This window comes from Myotis lucifugus, unplaced genomic scaffold (genome assembly GCF_000147115.1).
Source record: "Myotis lucifugus unplaced genomic scaffold, Myoluc2.0 scaffold_103, whole genome shotgun sequence".
Classification (NCBI taxonomy): Eukaryota; Metazoa; Chordata; class Mammalia; order Chiroptera; family Vespertilionidae; genus Myotis; species Myotis lucifugus.
This window is the reverse complement of record NW_005871151.1, coordinates 4,234,923-4,254,516: the sequence shown is the minus strand read 5'-3', so window position 1 is coordinate 4,254,516 and position 19,594 is coordinate 4,234,923. Positions and strand designations below refer to the sequence as shown.

General features: G+C 41.7%; 1 protein-coding gene across 2 annotated transcripts in view; it reads right to left on the bottom strand.

Moving 5' to 3' along the window:
- Positions 1-318: 318 nt before the first annotated feature.
- Positions 319-19,594, bottom strand: part of ALDH1L2 (aldehyde dehydrogenase 1 family member L2) — a 50,161-nt gene continuing 30,885 nt past the window's right edge. For both annotated transcript variants that reach the window (XM_014459167.2, XM_023757270.1), the window contains exons 13-23: positions 18,533-18,683; positions 17,698-17,768; positions 17,511-17,616; positions 17,201-17,288; positions 16,558-16,651; positions 14,803-14,899; positions 13,876-13,974; positions 10,721-10,886; positions 8,580-8,685; positions 5,219-5,418; positions 319-1,205 (exon numbers count right to left, since the gene is read on the bottom strand). In XM_014459167.2, coding sequence (XP_014314653.1) covers positions 1,150-1,205; positions 5,219-5,418; positions 8,580-8,685; positions 10,721-10,886; positions 13,876-13,974; positions 14,803-14,899; positions 16,558-16,651; positions 17,201-17,288; positions 17,511-17,616; positions 17,698-17,768; positions 18,533-18,683 — 1,234 coding nt within the window. In that variant the 3' untranslated portion in view covers positions 319-1,149. The remainder of the gene's footprint in view (positions 1,206-5,218; positions 5,419-8,579; positions 8,686-10,720; positions 10,887-13,875; positions 13,975-14,802; positions 14,900-16,557; positions 16,652-17,200; positions 17,289-17,510; positions 17,617-17,697; positions 17,769-18,532; positions 18,684-19,594) is intronic.

Genomic DNA, 19,594 nt, shown 5'->3' with positions numbered 1-19,594 from the left:
GATTCCAAACCTAGGCTCTGAGTGAGACAGGTAACTAACTTGCCCAAGATCACACAGCCAGCGAGCAGCATAACCAGTAAATAGAAAATGGAAAACAAGATGTCCTCTGGAGGATGGGTGAGCTGCAGGAAGGAAAGCACCCCCTTTCCTGGGCCATCGTAATTTTTCACCTGTGGCATTTTCCAGTGGTGCTGAATCGGGCACCGTGTCGGGACATGGATGAGAGAAAGAGTACAGGAACCAGTGATTACTGAAAAGGGTTGTAGGCAAATGAATTAATCCATCTACTTAATATATCTCAACATATTGATTAAATAGTGATGGTGGAAACAGTTAACTTTTATTGAGTGTTTACCTTGACAAAGCACAGTGTGAGGTGCTTTACTTATAGTATTGCATTGAATCCCCGTCAAAAAGCTCCTGAGGGAGGCATTACTATACCCATTTCACAGATAAGGAAGTTGAGGCTCAGAGAAGTTGCATAAGTTTCCCAAAGTCACATAGCTAGTAAGATGGTATGATATGGACCAAGATCAGCCTCCAAAAGCTATGTACTTTACACAATAGTGGTGGGTAAAAGTAGGTTTACAGTTGTGACTATGCGAAACAGTTATTCTAGTAATGTTATTTGTTAATTATTGTATTATTTATTTGTATTATAATTGTAAACCTACTTTTGCCCACACCTATATATCATATCGTAAAATTTACTTTAAAAGCTACTGACAGGTTGGGTGTTCTCCACCCCTGAAAAATTAAAAGCTATTGACTAGAATTTAAACTATTTGGGGTCAGAGGTCATGTCATTAAATTTTGTATACTCCTCAGGACATAATATAGTACCTTGTACCCAGTAGGTACTCAAGGACTGTTTGTGGGTTGATCACCCATCACAGGGGATTGAAAAATAGAACATCAAAGGCACAAAAATATATCTTATTTCAAAATATGAAAAAATAAGATATAGAAGGTATATAGCTCAGGCACAGGTGTAATGCTCAGACATGTGGCCTGAGGGTCTCATGGTCCACGTGTGACTCTTTGGCTCGTGGCTGACACCGCCTTCCTCGGCACACCCAGCCCGCTTCTGCACGTCGGGAATGGAGGAGTGGTGCTGTCTGCCGAGGGTTTCCTGGTTGTGGCATCGCTCTAATATTCCAGGGTCACCGTCTTCGTTTTGAGGTATTCGTTTAGCGCTTCCTCACCTAGGGAAGAGAAAAACTGTTGGTGGACAGTGTTCAAGGTGGCTGTGATGTCACCAGACTTTCGGACACAGGAGTGGGTGTCTAGGTCACTGAGCAAATAGAATGTGGGCCAGACCAGCCTTTCTCAAACATTAAAATTCATGTGAATCACCTGATGATTCTGTGAAACTACAGCTTCTCATTCAATTAAAAATGGCCTAGGTCCCATCATTGAGTTTACTGTCTCTCTCTTTAAAAAGTTTTTTTTAATTAAAATTTTTTTTCAATTACAGTTTACGTTTAATATTTTGTATTAGTTTCAGATGTACAGCATAGTGGTTAGACAATCATACACTTTACAAAGTGTTCCCCCTCCCGATATTTCCAGTACCCACCTGGCACTGTACATAGTTATTGCAATATTATTGACTACTAGAAGCTCAGTGCATGAAATTCATGCACTGGGGAGGGGGGGTCCCTCAGCCCAGCCTGGGCCCTCTTGAAGTACCCCCCCCCTCCCATCGATCGCCCTGCAGAGGGAGGCCCCACCAAAGCACCGCTGGCCAGGTGGCATGGGCCTCCCTCTGTGGGGTGATTGTGGGGTGATGGCGGGGCCCCCTGACCAATTGCATCGCACCCGCCTTGGCTGGCCTGGCACCAGTGCGTGTCATAGTGTGATCGTTTGGACAATCGTTCTGCTGTTCTGCCCTTGGGTCGATTTGCATATTACACTTTTATTATTATAGATATTCCGTTTTTTGTACTTTACATGCCCATGACTATTTTGTAACTACCAATCTGCACTTCTCGATCCCTTCACCTTTTTCACCTAGTCCCTCGCCCTCCCCCACTCTGACAGCCATCAGTCTGGTCTCTGTATCTATGAGCCTGTTTCCTTTTTTTTTTTTTTTTTACACACTTGTGGGTGTTTTTTAAAAAAATATATTTTTATTGATTTCAGAGAGGAAGGAAGAGGGAGAGAGAGATAGAAACATCCATGATGAGAGAGAATCATGGATCGGCTGCCTCCAAGTCCCCCACTGGGGATTGAGCCCACAACCCCGGCATGTGCCCTTGACCGGAATTGAACCCGGGACCTTTCAGTTCGCAGGCCGACGCTCTATTCACTGAGCCAAACTGGCTAGGCTATGAGCCTGTTTCTGTTGTTTGTCCATGTACACTGTCTTTAGATTCCACATATAAGTAAATCATATGGTATTTGTCTTTCTCTGACTCACTTATTTCACTTAGCACATACTGTGTCTCTTGACTTCATCCTTTTTTCTCGTGCTTGCTTTAATCTTGTGTTGTTTTATACATTTAGTGTAGCCTAGGTGTACAGTGTTTGTAAAGTCTACAGTGGTGCACAGTGATGCCTTAGGCCAGTGATGGCGAACCTATGACACGCCTGTCAGAGGTGACACGTGAACTCATTTTTTGGTTGATTTTTCTTTGTTAAATGGCATTTAAATATATAAAATAAATATCAAAAATATAAGTCTTTGTTTTACTATGGTTGCAAATATCAAAAAATGTCTATATGTGACACGGCACCAGAGTTAAGTTAGGGTTTTTCAAAATGCTGACACGCCGAGCTCAAAAGGTTCGCCATCACTGCCTTAGGCCCTAAAATCACTCACCACTCACTCACTGAGTCACCCGGAGCAACTGCCAGTCCTGCAAGCTCCATTCATGGTGGGTGCCCTGTACAGGTGCACTGATTTTTATCTCTTATAACCGTATTTTTACTGTATCTTTTCTATGTTTACATACATTTGGATCCACCAATACTTGCCATTATGTTACGATTGCCTACAGTCTTCAGTACGAATCATATTTTAAAGATAAGGAAAATGCAGTTTTCCTGATTTATGTAGCATCTTGGGAACAGAGAAAGCCATATCCAGGCAAAAACGAATAGTTCTTGCTCTCTGTTCCTACTCTGAGCTAGACAATCATCAACTTCTAGCAGTGAAAGGGCATGAGTGCCACAGGCGAGGCTAATGAGTGTGTGATTCTGACAGCTGAGCTAAAACAAGGGTTGTAACCTTACATTAGAATCACCCCGGGGAGCTTTTAAAACTCCTGATCCAGGTCACACCCCAGAGCAATTACATCAGCATCTTTGTAGTTTTTAAGGCTCCCTGGTGATTCTAATCCAATGTGCCACTGGGAACCACCGGGCTAAGGGAGTTTAAAATTGGGAGAGGAAGAAACTATTGGGCAAATTCTGCTGTTTTATAATAAAACAGAGACCTGAAGCTGGGCCATTATACTCTATCCAAAGTCAAGTGGACACAGTTTCTTAGTTTCCTTGCTTTAAAATAGTATTTTCTCTAAGAAAATCGCCCACTGTGTTTTGGATGCAGGGATGAAAATAACATGAAGGGAAAAAAAAAAAAGACTTTCTACCTCAATGGCATTTAAAATGAGAGCTACGTTTATTGCTGCAAATACATTGCCCAAAGTCGTCAAGAGAAAAGTGTAAAAATGTCCCAAATTAACCAAACTTATATTAGTGGACTATAATTTCAGTAAATCACAAATATTTCAGTTTTTGAAATAACATGCTAGACTGACTGTGGGGAGGAAGAACATGGGCTCCATAGCCAGATTGCTTGGCTTTGAATTCTCTGCCAGTGGCTGGCTGTGTGACTTTGAGCAAGTTACCCAACCTCTCTGAGCCCCTATTTTCCTCATCCATTAAATAAAGATAATAAACGGTACCTGTCTCCCAGAGCTATTGTGAGATTGCGTGTGGTCATGCAGGTAAAGCAGTTAGAACAGGGCCTGGTTTAGTGTCAAAGTAAGCTGCTATTTAAATGTGTCACTGCCCATAATGAGTTACATTCTGGGCTTTCTACAAACTCCAAATCCAAGTTCCCAGGCCCCCAGAAAACCCTGCCGGTTGCAGTGTTGACCCTGAAAATTTGCCAAGCAACTCAGAGACAGGATTTATTCTCGGAGATAGCTGGTTATTGCCCTGTATCCATTTTTCCTGTCTTGGTTCCCATGAACACTAAACCAAATTCATGCTGAAGGTCAAGTAAAAACCAAAAAACCAAAAATGAACCTATCTTAGTTAAAAGATATTGTCAGAGGTTCTTTTTCCTTTCATCGTTACTCTTCTTTTAAGAGGAAATACTTTCCCACACTATTTGTGTACTTTTTTGTATGTTCAAAAGAATGTTTAATATTTTCAAACATTCGTAGTTGCCCTAGCCGGTTTGGCTCAGTGGCTAGAGCAGAGGTGGGCAAACTTTTTGACTCGAGGGCCACAATGGGTTCTTAAACTAGACCGGAGGGCCGGAACAAAAGCATGGATGGAGTGTTTGTGTGAACTAATATAAATTCAAAGTAAACATCATTACATAAAAGGGTACGGTCTTTTTTTTTTTTTAGTTCTATTCATTTCAAACGGGCCAGATCCGGCCCGCGGGCCTTAGTTTGCCCACGGCTGGGCTAGAGCATTGGCCTGCGGACTGAAGGGTCCTGGGTTTGATTCTGGTCAAGGACACGTACCTCGGTTGCAGGCTCAAGCCCCAGCCAAGGTCGGGGTGCATGGGGGAGATAACCAATGGGTGTGTCTCTCTCACATTGGTGTTTTCCTCTCTCTGCCCCTCGCCCTCCCTGCCACTCTCTAAAAAATCAATGGGAAAAATATCCTTGGGTGAGGATTAATAAAACAAACAAACAAACAACTTAGTGCCCTGTAAAGCCAGAATGCCCTTTGAAACAGTACATGGGGCTCTAGCCGGTTTGGTTGAAGGGTCCCGGATTCAATTCTGGTCAAGGGCATGTACTAGTATGTTGGCTGCATGCTCAATCCCCAACCCAGTGTCTCTCTCACATTGATGTTTTCCCTCCCTCTGTCTCTCCCCCTTCCTTTCATTCTCTCTAAACATCAATGGAAACGTATCCTCAGGTGAGGATTAACAACCACCACAAGACGCACAGTACGTGGGTGTGGCATGGAGCACAAAGCGGACTGGATGTGGAAACACAGGAACGCACAGGAGAAGAGCACAGCGTACCTAAGTCTTTTCCAAAGCCAGATTGTTTAACTCCGCCAAAGGGGGCTGCCACGTCCGTCTTGTTGTACGTGTTAATAAACACGGTCCCCGCTTCAAGTTTCTCACTAATGTACATCGCTTTGTTTATGTCTCTTGTGAAAACCCCCGAGGCCAAACCGTACTCTGTATTATTTGCTCGCAGCAACACTCCATCGATGTCCCTACGAGATGTTTTTAGGAAGACATAAAACTTCATTAAGTGCAGGGCACAGCACTCCCATTTGTGTTCTAACATTTCCCCCTCCGTGCTAAAAACAGGAACACATGATTGCTAACCTGCTTACATTTTTATAAATGAAACTGTCCAGGCTTATACCAAAAGAAAACCCAATGAAATATTACAACTCCAGTATTAACAGTTTCATACATGTCATACGGCACCATTTAAAATCTGATCTGAAATCATCTTTTCTTAAAAAAAAAAAAAAAATATATATATATATATATATATATATATATATATATATATATATATATATATATATAATTGGTTTCAGAGAGGAAGGGAGAGGGAGGGAGAGAGAGATAGAAACATCAATGATGAAAGAGAAGCATTGATAGGCTGCCTCCTGCACGTCCCACACTGGGGATCGAGCCCACAACCCAGGCATGTGCCTGACTGGGAATTGAACCATGACTTCCTGGTTCATAGGTCAATGCTAGTGAACCACACCAGCCAGGCTAAAGTCATCTTTTCAATTTTCTTCATTGGTTCTCCTTTATGCCTCTTCATTCCCTCTCCTCTCCCTTGAGTCCCACTTCTAGATATGTTCTCAGAGTGACCCCTACTTCCCTCCATCGCTTCAGGTTTTACACACGCAGCTCCAGGCTCACTCAGTGTCTCACCCTGAAGCCTCCCAGCGCCCACCCTTGCCAACATCGAGGCCTAGAAGGTAGGAATTCAATGGGAGGGCTCTGCATCCAGACTGCCTGGGGGACCCTGGACAAGTGACTTCCTCTTCCCATGCTTTCGTTTATTCTTGTGAAAATGGAAATAATAATAATAATAGCACCTGTCTTGTTGTTGTGAGGATTAAATGAGCTAACAGTGCCTGGAACTTAGTAAATGCTCAATAAAAATCGGCTATAATGCCCTGGCCAGTTAGTTGGAGCATCATCCCATATACCGGAAGGTTGCAAGTTGGATCCCTCTCCCTCTCTGTCTCTCTTTCTCTCTCTTTCTCTCCAGGGAACACATGTTCCTCCAACTCAGGATTTTGCATGAGCTCTTCGTGTATTTATGGTTCACCTCCTAACCAGACTGGAAGCTCCCAGAGGGCAGGGATAACATCTTGTTCCTCTTTACACCGTGATGTTGCATCAGCAAATGAGAGGGGATTCAGTTACTGTGTTAATTCAACAAAAGGAGAGTAAAATAATCCCCTACATCGATCTCCTGATTTCCCGGCCATTTGTCTCAGTATGTACTCACTTCCGACATGCCTGTCATGGCGTATCTCACCTTTCTGAGTGTCATGCTAATGCTTAGAAAGGCACAAATTCTCTATAATATGGTCAGTAGATGCAAGCCAAGTATTTCATCTGGTGCTCCGGCAAAGAAACAGAATCCGTTCCAAAACTGGAGGGAAAATTAGTTGTGCTGACTTTGTTAAGAGACAGCAAAGGCTTGAATGTGGAGCCTGCTGAAGGTATTTTCAACGGTCATCTTGACTACATGGAAGTTTAAACTCACAGGAGAGATTTGGAACCTAACTTGGCGTGCACTGAGGCTCCGCTAACTCTCTCACACTCCTTCATGCACTGCACATGGTAAGGACCCACATATCTATAAACTGGACTAAGGCTTTATGCCATTGCTTGTGCGGACGATTGAGATGACATCATTTTATAGTATGTCTTGCTTACGTCTAGAACAGTGGTTCTCAACCTTCCTAATGCCGCGACCCTTTAATACAGTTCCTCATGTTGTGGTGACCCCCAACCATAAAATTATTTTCATTGCTACTTCATATCTGCAATTTTGCTACTGTTATGAATCGTAATGTAAATATCTGATATGCAGGATGTATTTTCATTGTTACAAATTGAACATAATTAAAGCATAGTGATTAATTACAAAAACAATATGTAATTATATATGTGTTTTCCGATGGTCTTAGGCGACCCCTGTGAAAGGGTTGTTCGGCCCCCAAAGGGGTCACGACCCACAGGTTGAGAACCGCTGGTCTAGAATAATAACAAGCATAAAAGTGGGAACACACCAATAGCAAACACTTCACTTATTTAATCTTTAGAACGACCCCAAAAGTTAGATACCATTAATAGCCCAATTTTGCAAATAAAGAAACTGAGGCACAGACTGATTAAGTAACTGGCCCAAGCTGACAGAGGTAGACAGGTGTGGGGCCACAGGACAGCTGCTGCCCACTGTACAATCCTGCCCTTGGCCTTCTGTGATTAATTGCTCATATCCTGGTCTGTCTCCCATTAGATGGTAAGCTCCTTGAGGACAAGAACTGCGACTTATCTAGGCCTATGTCCCCAAAACATGGCTTCTTCTATCTGCATGTTTAACACAAGGCCTATCTGTGGGGGAACTTATAACGAAAGGAAGGTAATGGCTTCCTTGAATCAGTTTGTCAAAGTTTACTCACTATAGCTTAGTGTCCCCCAAAGCCTTTTACAATGTCTATTAAAGACCAAGAAGTTCGTCTGAACTTTATATTCTGCTTCTTTCCACCTTATCATGGGTTGAAGGAAATCTAAAGTTAGAATTCAGAAGAATTTTGTGGCGTATATCATGAGTCTGTGGTACTAAACATTCTTATATGAGCTCAGTTACTGTACAGCCTTCTCTGATATGCTGAACACTTTGGAAAATTTCATGTGCTCTAACACATCAGGATATCATTTACATTTGATAACATGGTGATTGTGGCTATTTCTATAAGAAGCTAAGTATTAGGCTTTTAGGGGCATAAGCCCCTAGGAGGGCAGCAGTCCTTTTTGGACAAAATCAGATTTCACAGATGCTGCCTTCCCTAGGAATGTAAATGTGGAAACTGGTTCTGTTATTTTCAGTAATTTACCTTGTTCCAGAGACATTTTAAGTGTCAACTGTACAAAAACGAAAATTTAGTCAGCTAAAGTCCCATGTCAGCATTAATTTAGGAAGCAAAAGTATGTTTCAATCATTAGTTAGCACTCTCTTCTCAATATTTAAGCCAACTATTCTTATAGTAGAGGATTACATGTTCATTGATTTTTATGCTCTGTATATAGCTCAATGGCAGAATAATAATAATAAAAATCCCACAACGTACGTAGTCAAAACTCGTTAAATTGTGCCCAGAGAACATACCCATTTTGGAATTTAGAAATGACCATAATAGGCCCAAAGGATTCCTCTTTGGCCAGGTACATGTGGTCTTCCACATCTGTGAACACAGTCGGTTCCATAAAAAAGCCTATTTGAAAAACAGAGGAAAAGAACGTCAATTATAGGTTAATCTTCAATGAACAGTTCTTATTTAATTACATTACACATCTTTTTCTTCCCTCTGGGTCAGTAAAACCAAGAAAACTTTCATTTTCTTATTTGGCATTAGCATTCCTAGGTTCCTATATTTATAATGCCTTTATTACAAACATTTCAAACATATGTACAAATAGACAATATAGTATCGTGAATAGTAAAATAATTATTTATTTATATTTGCTGTATTTGATTCACTTTTTACTTGCTGAAATATCTTAGAGGAAATTGCAGAGATTACAACTTTGACCTCCAAGTATTTCAGTACAAATCTAAAAAATAAGGACATTTTCTTGCATACTGCGCAATACATTATCATACCTAACAAGTTTATGCTAATTTCTTATTCATAATTTACACTTCAGTTTCTGATTGTCTGGAAAGATCTTGTTACAGTTGACTTGTTGAATTCAGGATTTAAATAAGTTCTGCACATTGTATTAGGTTATTAGAGCTCTTGTGTCCTTTAATCTAGAATGTTTCCCCTTTATCCCTGCCCCTTATTTTTCATGCCATTGATGTGTTAAACAGACCAAGTCACTCGTTCTATAGAATACCTTGCATTTTAGATTTGTCATTGCTTCCTTGCTTCCTTAATTTGTTCTTCTAGCCCCTGTATTTCTCATAAATGGAAAATTTGACCTACAGGCATGGTCAGGTTCAGGTTAAATGTTTTGGGCAAGAATACTTTACAGGTGGTATTGCCCATTGCATCTTATAGGAGACACAGCGTATCCAGTCGCCCTGCTCTCCCTGCTGCTAAGATTGACCAGTGGTTCTAAGTGGTGACAACCTGACCCCTCCATTACAAAGCTGTGCTTTTCTCCTTCTGCTGGCAAGCGAGCTTGGGGGTGATACTTTGGTATCTTACAAATGCTCAGGTCCCCATTAACCTTTTACCTAATAACTTTAGCCTCTCTGATGATCATTGCCTGAATCAATTATTTCATTCAATTAGGGAGTGCAGATTGGTGATTGATTGATTGATTTTTGTTAATCCTCACTGAGAATATTTTTTCCATTGATTTGTAGAGAGACTGGAAGGGAGGGAGAAAGAAAGGGAAAGAGAGAGGGAGAGAGAGAGAGAGAGAGAGAGAGAGAGAGAGAGAGAGAGAGAGAGAAACATTGATGTGAGAGACACATCAATTGGTTGCCTCCTGCACTCACCCTGACTGGGGCCAGGGATTGAATCTGCAACCCAGGTATGTGCCCTTGATTGGGAATTGAACCTGCGACCCTTCAGTGCAGGGGTAAATAAGGGGATGGGGGGGGGTTGGGTGGAGGAGGGGAGGATGCTCTAATCACTGAAATACACCAGCCAGGATGGTAAATTTTTTTATTCTATTATATTTTTCTAGATTATTTAGCAGGGATCCTTTTGCAAAAATAAAAAAGTCTCCTTTATCACCTACTCAGTTATCCAGAAATTCAGTTCATACAGGAAACACATGATAAATGTTGAATTTTTTCCCTTTTAATTGCCAATTTTCAGAGTAGGATGCTGGCACACAATCTACCTACAGGAGTAAAAAACAAGTTTTTGCAGTTGTTTGTCCTTTTCTCCTTTGTCATAACAGTGAGCCATTCGTGTGTTTCAGTAACAAGCACTGCTTCAGACAAGAGGAATGACTCGTTCCCAGGCTCTGCTGGCTAAGGTGACATCTCACAGTGTCAGGAAGAAAGATCAGCAGCTCTTAAGCAACACAGATGCCCACTACCCTTGCTTACTGTACAGCTAAGGGCCCATCACATCTATTTCATGAGCGGATTTTCATAGCCTCATATAGCAGGATGTGCACATTTCATCCCATTTTACACGGGAGGTTCAGAAAACCTGTGTTGTCCAAGGTGCCACAGCTTATAAGTGGCCAAGCAGGAGCTAAAAATTAACTCTTCTGACTTTTGAGGCAAGCTGGTGTTGCTATAAAAGCTGCTCCCATCTCTGTGAACTTCGGAGGTGATCTTACCTGGCCTTGGAACTTGTCTGCCCCCGTACACCAGGGTGGCCCCCTCTTTCACGCCTGCTTCACAGTATTGAAGAAGCTTTTCCAGATGCGCTTTATGATTCTGGGGCCCGTGATCAGTAGATCTGTCAAGCGGATCACCAATCTTCATCTTTTTAATTTCTTCCACCTGTAAGTCACCCAGTTCACAAAACACAATGGACTGTTAATAATAATAATGGGTACCCTTGACTGAGCTCCTACCACGTGGCGGGTGTTGTACTAAGCTGTTAAAAGCTTTGTCGTCATTTCGTCTTCAAAGCAGCATTAGAAATGGGTATTTATTATTTCCATCTCACAGCTGAAGAAACTGAGGCTTAGAGAGGTTACGTGACTTGCCCAAGGGCACACAACCACCAAATACTATAGTTTTGTTAAGCTCTTAACTACTGAGTTTTAACAGAACGTAGCTACAAATACTATTTTTAAATGATCCTGAGAACATATATGCATAACTCAGGGACACAGACAACAGAGTGATAAAGATTGGGGGGGGGGTGGGGGGGAGGCTGGGTGGAAGTGGGCAAAGGGCGGGGGAGGGGAAAGGGGGACATCTGTAATAGCATCAACAATAAAAAAATTATCCTGAATGTTAATCCATTAAAACAGTAAATCTGATGTTTTGGAATTTTTATTAGTACAGTGTGCTTACAGCCAGCTGGCCAGCCTGACTCAGTGGTTGAGAATCGACCCATGAACTAGGTACAGTGGTCGGCAAACTGTGGCTCGCGAGCCACATGCGGCTCTTTGGTCCCTTGAGTGTGGCTCTTCCACAAAATACTGACTTCTCCGCATGGGCCACGAAGTTTCAATCACACTGTACGTGCGCACCCGCACGTGGTATTTTTACTTCTTGTACATCTCAATCACATGCCCAGGTTGCAGGCTCAATCCCCAGTAGTGGGTGTAGGGGAGGCAGCCCATCTATGATTCTCATCATTGATGTTTCTAACTCTTCCTTTCCCTTTCTCTCTCTGAAATCAATAAAAACATATTTTTTAAAAAAATGCAGTGTGCTTACACTCTTTATGACAAAAGAATTTCCAAATGGCCACATTGTTATCTCTTTTTCTCTCCCCAAGTGTGGCAGACTGGCCTTGTAAAATTCTCATGGCACGGCCATGCCAGAGGAATTGCTAGACAGTTCCGATGAAAAACCATCTTCATTGAATGATGTTCATCACTGGCATGTCTTTGTAATCACTTCTTGTACATCTCAATTTTCGTAATCTATTTCTGCATTTTCTAATGTTAAGTCCAATTCTAGTAAGAAGGAAGAATGGGAGTAACTGGGACTCCACAGGCCCATGAATTTGAATTTAGACCTGGCAATAATCCCTCAGGAAGTGCTCAAAAAGATACCTGTTGAATGAATGAGTGAATGAGTGAATGAATGAATGAATATAAATTGCATGTGTATAAAACGTGTGTGTTGATGGATTGATATAGTAAATCCGTAACATTTCTGGTCTCAGAATTTGAAATTTCAACAAGTTATAGTTGTGAAAACCCATGACGTGGTACTATAACTATTTTCCTGAGGCACAAAATTACATTGCAGGGATATTTAGGAGGCAGCCATTGCCCACAACGTGTCTCTCCATCTGACTTCCTTGTTTTCTACTCTCATAAAGAATGTTTGCCTCTTGGGGGTGGGGTCAGGGAATTGGCTCTGAAAAAAAGAAAAGCTGGGTGCTGGTTTTTCAAATATAAAACAAATTTATGATTACTATTACCATCATCCTATATAATAAAAGCCTAATATGCTAAGTGTTCGGTCATCCAGTAATGATATGCTAAGGCTGCTCAACCACTTGCTATGTTGTGCACTGACCACCAGGGGGCAGATGCTCTGACCAGTAGGTTAACTTGCTGCTGGGGTCCAGCCAATCAGGACTGAACGAGACGGGCTGGACATACCCTGGAGCCCTCCCACAGTCCCTCCTCAGCTGGCCAACCACTTGCGTCCCTCCCCAGCCCCAATCGTGCACCCGTGGGGTCCCTTGGCCTGGCCTGAGCTCTCTTGCAATCCGGGACCCCTCGGGGGGTGTCGGAGAGTCAGTTTTGGCCCAATGGTGGAACGACCGGTCGCTATGATGCACACTGACCACCAGGGAGCAGACGCTCAATGCAGGAGCTGCCCCTGGTGGTCAATGTGCTCCCACAGGGGGAGCGGAGCTCAGCCAGAAGCCAGGCTCATGGCTGGCGAGCACAGCAGCAGTGGCAGGAGCCTCTCCCGCCTCTGAGGCAGCGCTAAGGATGTCTGACTGCCAGCTTAGGTCTGCTCTTCGCGGGGAGTAGGCCTAAGTTGGCAGTCAGACATCCCCCGAGGATTCCTGGACTGCGAGAGGGCACAGGCTGGGCTGAGGGACACTCCTCTCCGCCACCGCCGCGGAGTGCAGGAATTTTGTGCACCGGGCCTCTAGTAATAATATAATGTAGTTTAGTTTAGAGTTTATTTTAGTCACAGAATTCATCTTAATAGTTCTATAAATGACTTTTAGTCTATATTTACAGAATCATGACCAATCAATAGTGGGCATCTGTCTATCTATTGACCTTTCTCTCTCTTTCATCTGTCTTGATGAAGGATATGGTATTTGTCCTGTTCACTGTGAACTGAGGATTTGTAAGGATTGAACAGTGTATCTCTCATAGTTAATTTAGGGGTTTATAAAAACCTCAAGTGTCATGGTTCTAATAGACTATAAATGCAGAGCCAGGTATAGGTAATAACAGCTCTTAAGGGTTTTGTTTATACAGACCTATAACTTTTTACTATGAAAAATTATAAACACATATAAAAGTAGACAAATAATATAATAAAACTCCATGTACCCATCACCCAACTTCAACAATTACCAATTCATGGCCAATTTATTCCACCCCTCACTTCCTCCCCTCCTGGGGAGCAGGAGGGAAGCAAAGTCTAGACATTATATAATTGAACCTATAAATATGTCACAAAGTGGCTCGAAAAGATAAGGACTGAATTGTTTTTTAAAACTATATAAGCATAGTACTATTATCACACCTAAAAAGTCACTAAGTCTCAGAAATACTTTTTGAGTTTAAGCAATTTCTGTCCGACTCATGGAGCCAACTTAAAGGCGCCTTACCACTCTTGTCACAAATTCATCGTGGATGGATTCTTCCACAAACAAGCGCCCAGCCGCAATACAGTTCTCTCCTTTGTTGAAAAATACCGCTCCCATGCCCTTGGGCAGCAGAGGAGAAAAGATTGTTAACATTACTTGGGAAGTCGGGGTTGTAATAATATTGCGAGTACTGAGAATATATGCTATGAAAGGCAGCAGACAACAGAGAGGTCACAGACAAACATGACTCCGTGGCCTCGGTGGTGATGAGCGGGGCTGAAGATACCCCGCTTTGATCTAGCCTGCCTTTTGGGGGTTTGTTTCTCCTTTCCCTCCTTTGGTCCATGAGCACTTAACAAAAAAGTGTGTAAAAGTAAGAACATACCACTAAGGAACAGATTTTGTGTTGCAAGAAAGTCTAGATTATAAATGTAAATGGAATGCCTGTATGTCAGATTTTGCTTTTGAGATCTCTACATTAGTTGGTATAAATCATGAATGTTTTAAAAACACCTTAATGAGACAAATTATAAAGACATTATTTTAAAAATAAAGTGCTCTGAGTATTCCAAAATCTAAGCATAAAGAGGATAGTTTCTACAAGGACTAGACAAGGCTAGATCTCACTTTAAGGTTTCTGGTGAGCTTCCCAGGGACATTACTAGCTTCCCTCTGCCATTACCAAATGACTTATTTCCGCTGGGCACCTCTCCTGCCTTTCCACTTCACCACCGATCAAGTGAATATGTGACTAGTATTTCTTCTTCTCTGTGCTTTTTTGTTTGGTTCTAATTAATAAAGATTAAAGTTTCTAAATTTACATTTTTATAGGGTATTGTAAATAAATACAAATTGTATACTTGGAAAAAAAAAGATTTCTGATAAGCAATGAGGTGAAATGTGTTTTAGAAATAGGCACTTATTTAGTTGGATTTGACCCACTCTTACCATTCGCACGGCTTTGTCAATTTCACAGTCATTGAATATTATAAGTGGGGATTTGCCGCCAAGTTCAAGAGAAACTTTCTTTAAGTTGCTCGCAGCACTAGAGGAAAATAAATGGGAAATAAGCGTTTAGCCTCTCTCTCTCTCTCTCTCTCTCTCTCTCTCTCTCTCTCCTTCCACCATAAATTACCACTTGACATGGAAAACATAATTGAGCCTCAGAAACGTTCAGAAACTTATGCAAAGACAAAGCATGAATGGTTGAATGGTGATAATTGTTGAAGCTGGGTGTTGAGCACGTGGAAGTTCATTATCCTATTCGTGTGCTTTGAATATATGAGAAATTTTCCATAATGAACTTTTTGTTTTAAATTCTGTGGAAAATGACTAGCGATCCTTATAGGTAAATTCAGATTATTTAGGTACACTAATTTTGGTTACATAAAGACCTGGCAAGGAATTTAGCCTCAAACCAGATTACTGGAGCATTGGAAAAAAATATATAAATATAGATTTTTAGAAGTAAATTGTTTATTTTCCCTTTCTTGCAGAAGCACTATTTAAAACATTTTTAAATTTTAAAGAAATGCAGAAAGAAGGGAAAGAAATCAATTCCATGGCTCAATTACTTTTTTTTTTAAACCATTTTGATATAGTTTTTTCTGGTCTGTGCCCAACCATAGCCTTTGCCTTATTTAACATAGTTGGGAATCACCCAATATATACAATTTATAGCTTATTTTCCTTTCCATTTACCATTTTAACAACACTTCTCACTGTTATTAAAATGTTCCATGAACATGAGTGCACAGTATTCTGTTATGTTGACTTCCTTTAACCATTGCTTTATTTTTAACATTTAGATTAATTGCAATTAAAAATTTTAAAAAATATGTTTTTATTGATTTCAGATAGAGGAATGGAAAGGGAGAGATGGACACATCGAGGAGGAGAGCAAATCATCAACTGGCTGCCTCCTGCACGTCCCCTACTGGGGATCGAGCCCGCAACCGGGCATGTGCCCTGACCAGGAATTGAACAGTGACCTCCTGGTTCCTAGGTCGATACTCAACCACTGAGCTACACTGGCTGGGCAGATTATTTGAAAATTTTATTTTTAATTTTTAAAAATATGTTTTTATTGATTTTTGTTAGAGAAAGAAGAAGGGAGGGGGAGAGCGAGCGAGAGAGAAATATCAATGTGAAAGAGAAACATCAAGTGATTTCCTCCTGCATACACCTGGACCAAGGACTGGGGATCAAACCCACAACCTGGGTATGTGCCCTGACCCGGAATGGAGCCAGCATAAGATGATACTCAAGCAACCGAGCCACACTAGCCCGGGAGATTATTTGTAATTTTTTAAAAAAAACAATGTTACTGCTTTTCAGAAATTTATTTTATTAATCATCCAGATTTGGGTCATTTATATGTCGTTTTGGTTTCTTACTTATGCTCGAAAAACAATTTGGGCCACAGATCTAGTACAGAAAATATTTTGTGCTGGATTGTTAAAGCTGCCAGTCAGGTGTAGAATTTCACTATGGCTCTAGTTTTATTGACTGTGGGCTTTTCCACTTTGGAAGGTATTTTATTATACTCACACAGGCCAATGCCCTGCAGTGATAAGTAGATTTCTCTTCTAAATCTGATATGATTTTTCTTCCTCCCAAAGCACCCTATTCCAAGAAGCAAACGCTAAACCAAAAACCTGGTTTGGCAGCATCTACAACAAACCGACATATTGAAACCAATACCTCCTCATGATCTGTTTGCCAATAGGAGTGGAACCAGTGAAACCAAGTTTGCGGATGTCAGGATGTTCAGAGAGGCGTTGTCCTGCCACGCCACCTGTAGGATTAGGGAATCAAAAGTGATTTCAAACATTAGTCACGTTCTGATGGCCAGGGTGGCTTTGAATTCACTGAAGGAGATTTCTAAACTCTCATTTGGATCTTAGTTTTACATTTTCTGTATTAATTATAAACTGACAAAAATCTAAATAATGTCCTCCATGCAATTGCCATCCCCCCTCCCCTGCCAAAATAAATAAATAAATAAATAAATAAATAAATAAGATGGGAAAGCCTTGTTGTTGTTTGCAAACTTCCAAAATAGTTTTAAAAAATTGAAATGGGCCACCTTAGGGTAGTTTTACAATGCTGTACTATTTCTGCCGCCCGCCCCCACCCCCCTACCACCTTACTCATGCACCATTATGTTTCCATTTTAAGACTTTAGGGCATGGTCAGTATATTTATCCTTAAGTTAACTGTTTGGTAAACAGTGTTTAAGTTTAATATAGTTATAATCCAGGACAGACTCCAGTGGGAAAACAGCCACTCAGCTAGCCCTGTACCATTCATTAACTAGAGTGAAAAGGGTCTTTTGGTGGCTTACCTGAGCCCGGAATGATGTTGATTACCCCCTTGGGAAAGCCAGCTTTAACAGAGAGCTCTGCAAACTTCAAAGCAGTCAAGGGCGTGACCTGAGCAGAAGCAGACAGCAAGGACCTTCTTCAGGCTCTGTCCTGGCCCTTAGATCAGTCCCGAGTTTTCCACCTATGGCCGCACTAGGGCTCATTTTATTGTTTTTCTTTTATTTTGACATAATTACGGCAAAGTTGCAAGACTGGTACAAAGAATGCATGTCTCTGGTGTTAAGTAGACGGCAGAGGAGGGGCTGTGGCAGCCAGCCCCTGGCGCCTTACCTGCGCTGGCTTGAGCACTAAGGTGTTGCCTGCTGCGAGACAGGCGGCACTCTTCCACGCCAGCATCATCAGCGGGTAATTCCAGGGGATGATAATGGCACAGACACTGCGGAGGAAGAAAGCCGACAACCTTGGTTGTCTTGAAGCAGCATAAGTCACTCAGAGACGCTTGCTTCCCTTGCCTTACCCAAGTGGCTCCTTCTTGGTGAAGGTCAGATTGCGATTTGGACGGGCCTGGTTGATAGGGATGGTAGAACCCTAAGACACAAAAGAGGTGGATGCTTATTTTACTCTTTGAAATGAGTAAATTTAACCCGTGTCAGAATAGATGAGAGACTTGAGGATATCATAGGTGGTTTAACATTTGTTCCCTGTAATCTCGAAGAATCCATTTCCTGTCTGCCTCTCTTGTTTTGCCTAGCTTACAGGAATAGACAGTGTTCAGTTGATAAGAAATATATCCACATCAAGAAAGGAACTTCTATTCATTTCTTGAAAGAATCCAGGCATGGGAGAATAAACGTAATTCTAATTTATTCACCTCCATTCCAATTTCTTGGCATGGTAGAGAACGTTAATTGCCTGCCCAATATTCATTATCCCCTTTTTCCTTAGTAATGATGGGGATGGCGATATGCTCAGATAAGAAACTTGCCCAGTCTTCATAGCGGACAGGGATGGTCAATGGAAGATGTAAGCACAAGGCATTGAGAGGGGAAAGAGCACAGCTCAAGCAAGTGCTGTTTTTCTGTTCCTCCCACTTCTGCCTGCTCAGAATGTTGCTGAAATGGCTGGTGCTGCAGTAACTATCATGAGACCATGAGACAACCCCAAGAGTGAAGATCACAGGGTCCTAAGGATGGCCCGGCATAGAAAAAAGGGACCTTCATCTCACATACTAGACCTGATTGCCTGCCTTTGGACTCCTTGAAAGTGAGACAAAAATCTACATAAGGGGTGGCTCTTACACAGTGTCCATCCATTTTCTTCCGGAATGATACGGAGACAACATCTGCGCTCACCTGAATTTTGTCGCACCAGCCAGCAAAATATCTGAATGTTTGCACAGACATTCCAATGTGAGTCTTGAGAGCCAAGGTGTAGACCGCGCCAGAATCGAGGGCTTCAATGGTTGCCAGCTCTTCTTGGTTCTCTTCCAGTAGGTCTGCAAGTCTGTATGGTCAGTGAAAGAAATCCATCCAACAATATTGATTGAACCCCTATGTTGTATCAGGCACCCTCCTAAGGGCTGAGAATTCAAAGGTGAACATAACTGGACCAGATCTCTGTCCTCAGGGAGAATATAAGAAGACAGACATTAAACAAATAATGTCGTAAATCATTTGTTTCAAGAGTTACAAGAGAAGAAGAGGGTGTTGGAAGCCTATACAATTTGCCTCATAAATGTACAAGAGGTAGAACAGTGACTGAGCCAAGGAGATCAATGATAGAAATCAGTGGGCTTGTGGATAGTTCATGAACATACAGGGAGATGTTAGAGTGCAACCCACACCCCGCAATCCATGAACACGTGAGGATTTCTGGTTGGTGCAGGATTATTTCCGACACTAACTGAAAAGGAAAAGATAGGGATAGATGGAACAAATTACAGACACCACAACAGATTTCTGTGTGGTGTCCAATTTCTGTGGGAAGATAAGTTATAGGACTGTCTAATGACTATGAAATAGTAAAAATTCATCTTTTTTGTTCACTTTGGCTATTTGCTTTCCTATAGTAGTTGTCTGAGCTGTCTCCCCTCTGGACCGTTCCAAAGACAGGCATGACATTCTCCGATCCCAGTGTTTCTTCCAGATCCTGTTCTAAGAGATCTTTAGACCAAGGCCAGCTATTTGGCTTAGGTAAGCAGAAAACTTAATTTATGATAGAATTGACTTATTCCTGACATACTCAGTTATCAACTTATAATACCCTTCCAGGCCTTAGTATTTCCCTTCATTCCTTTTGTTTCCTACACATAAAGGAGGTTTAATTTTTATCTTTGAAAATCACAGGGCCTGGCTGGCTCAGTGGTTGACCATTGACCTATGAACCAGGAGGTCACAGTTGATTTCCAGTAGGGG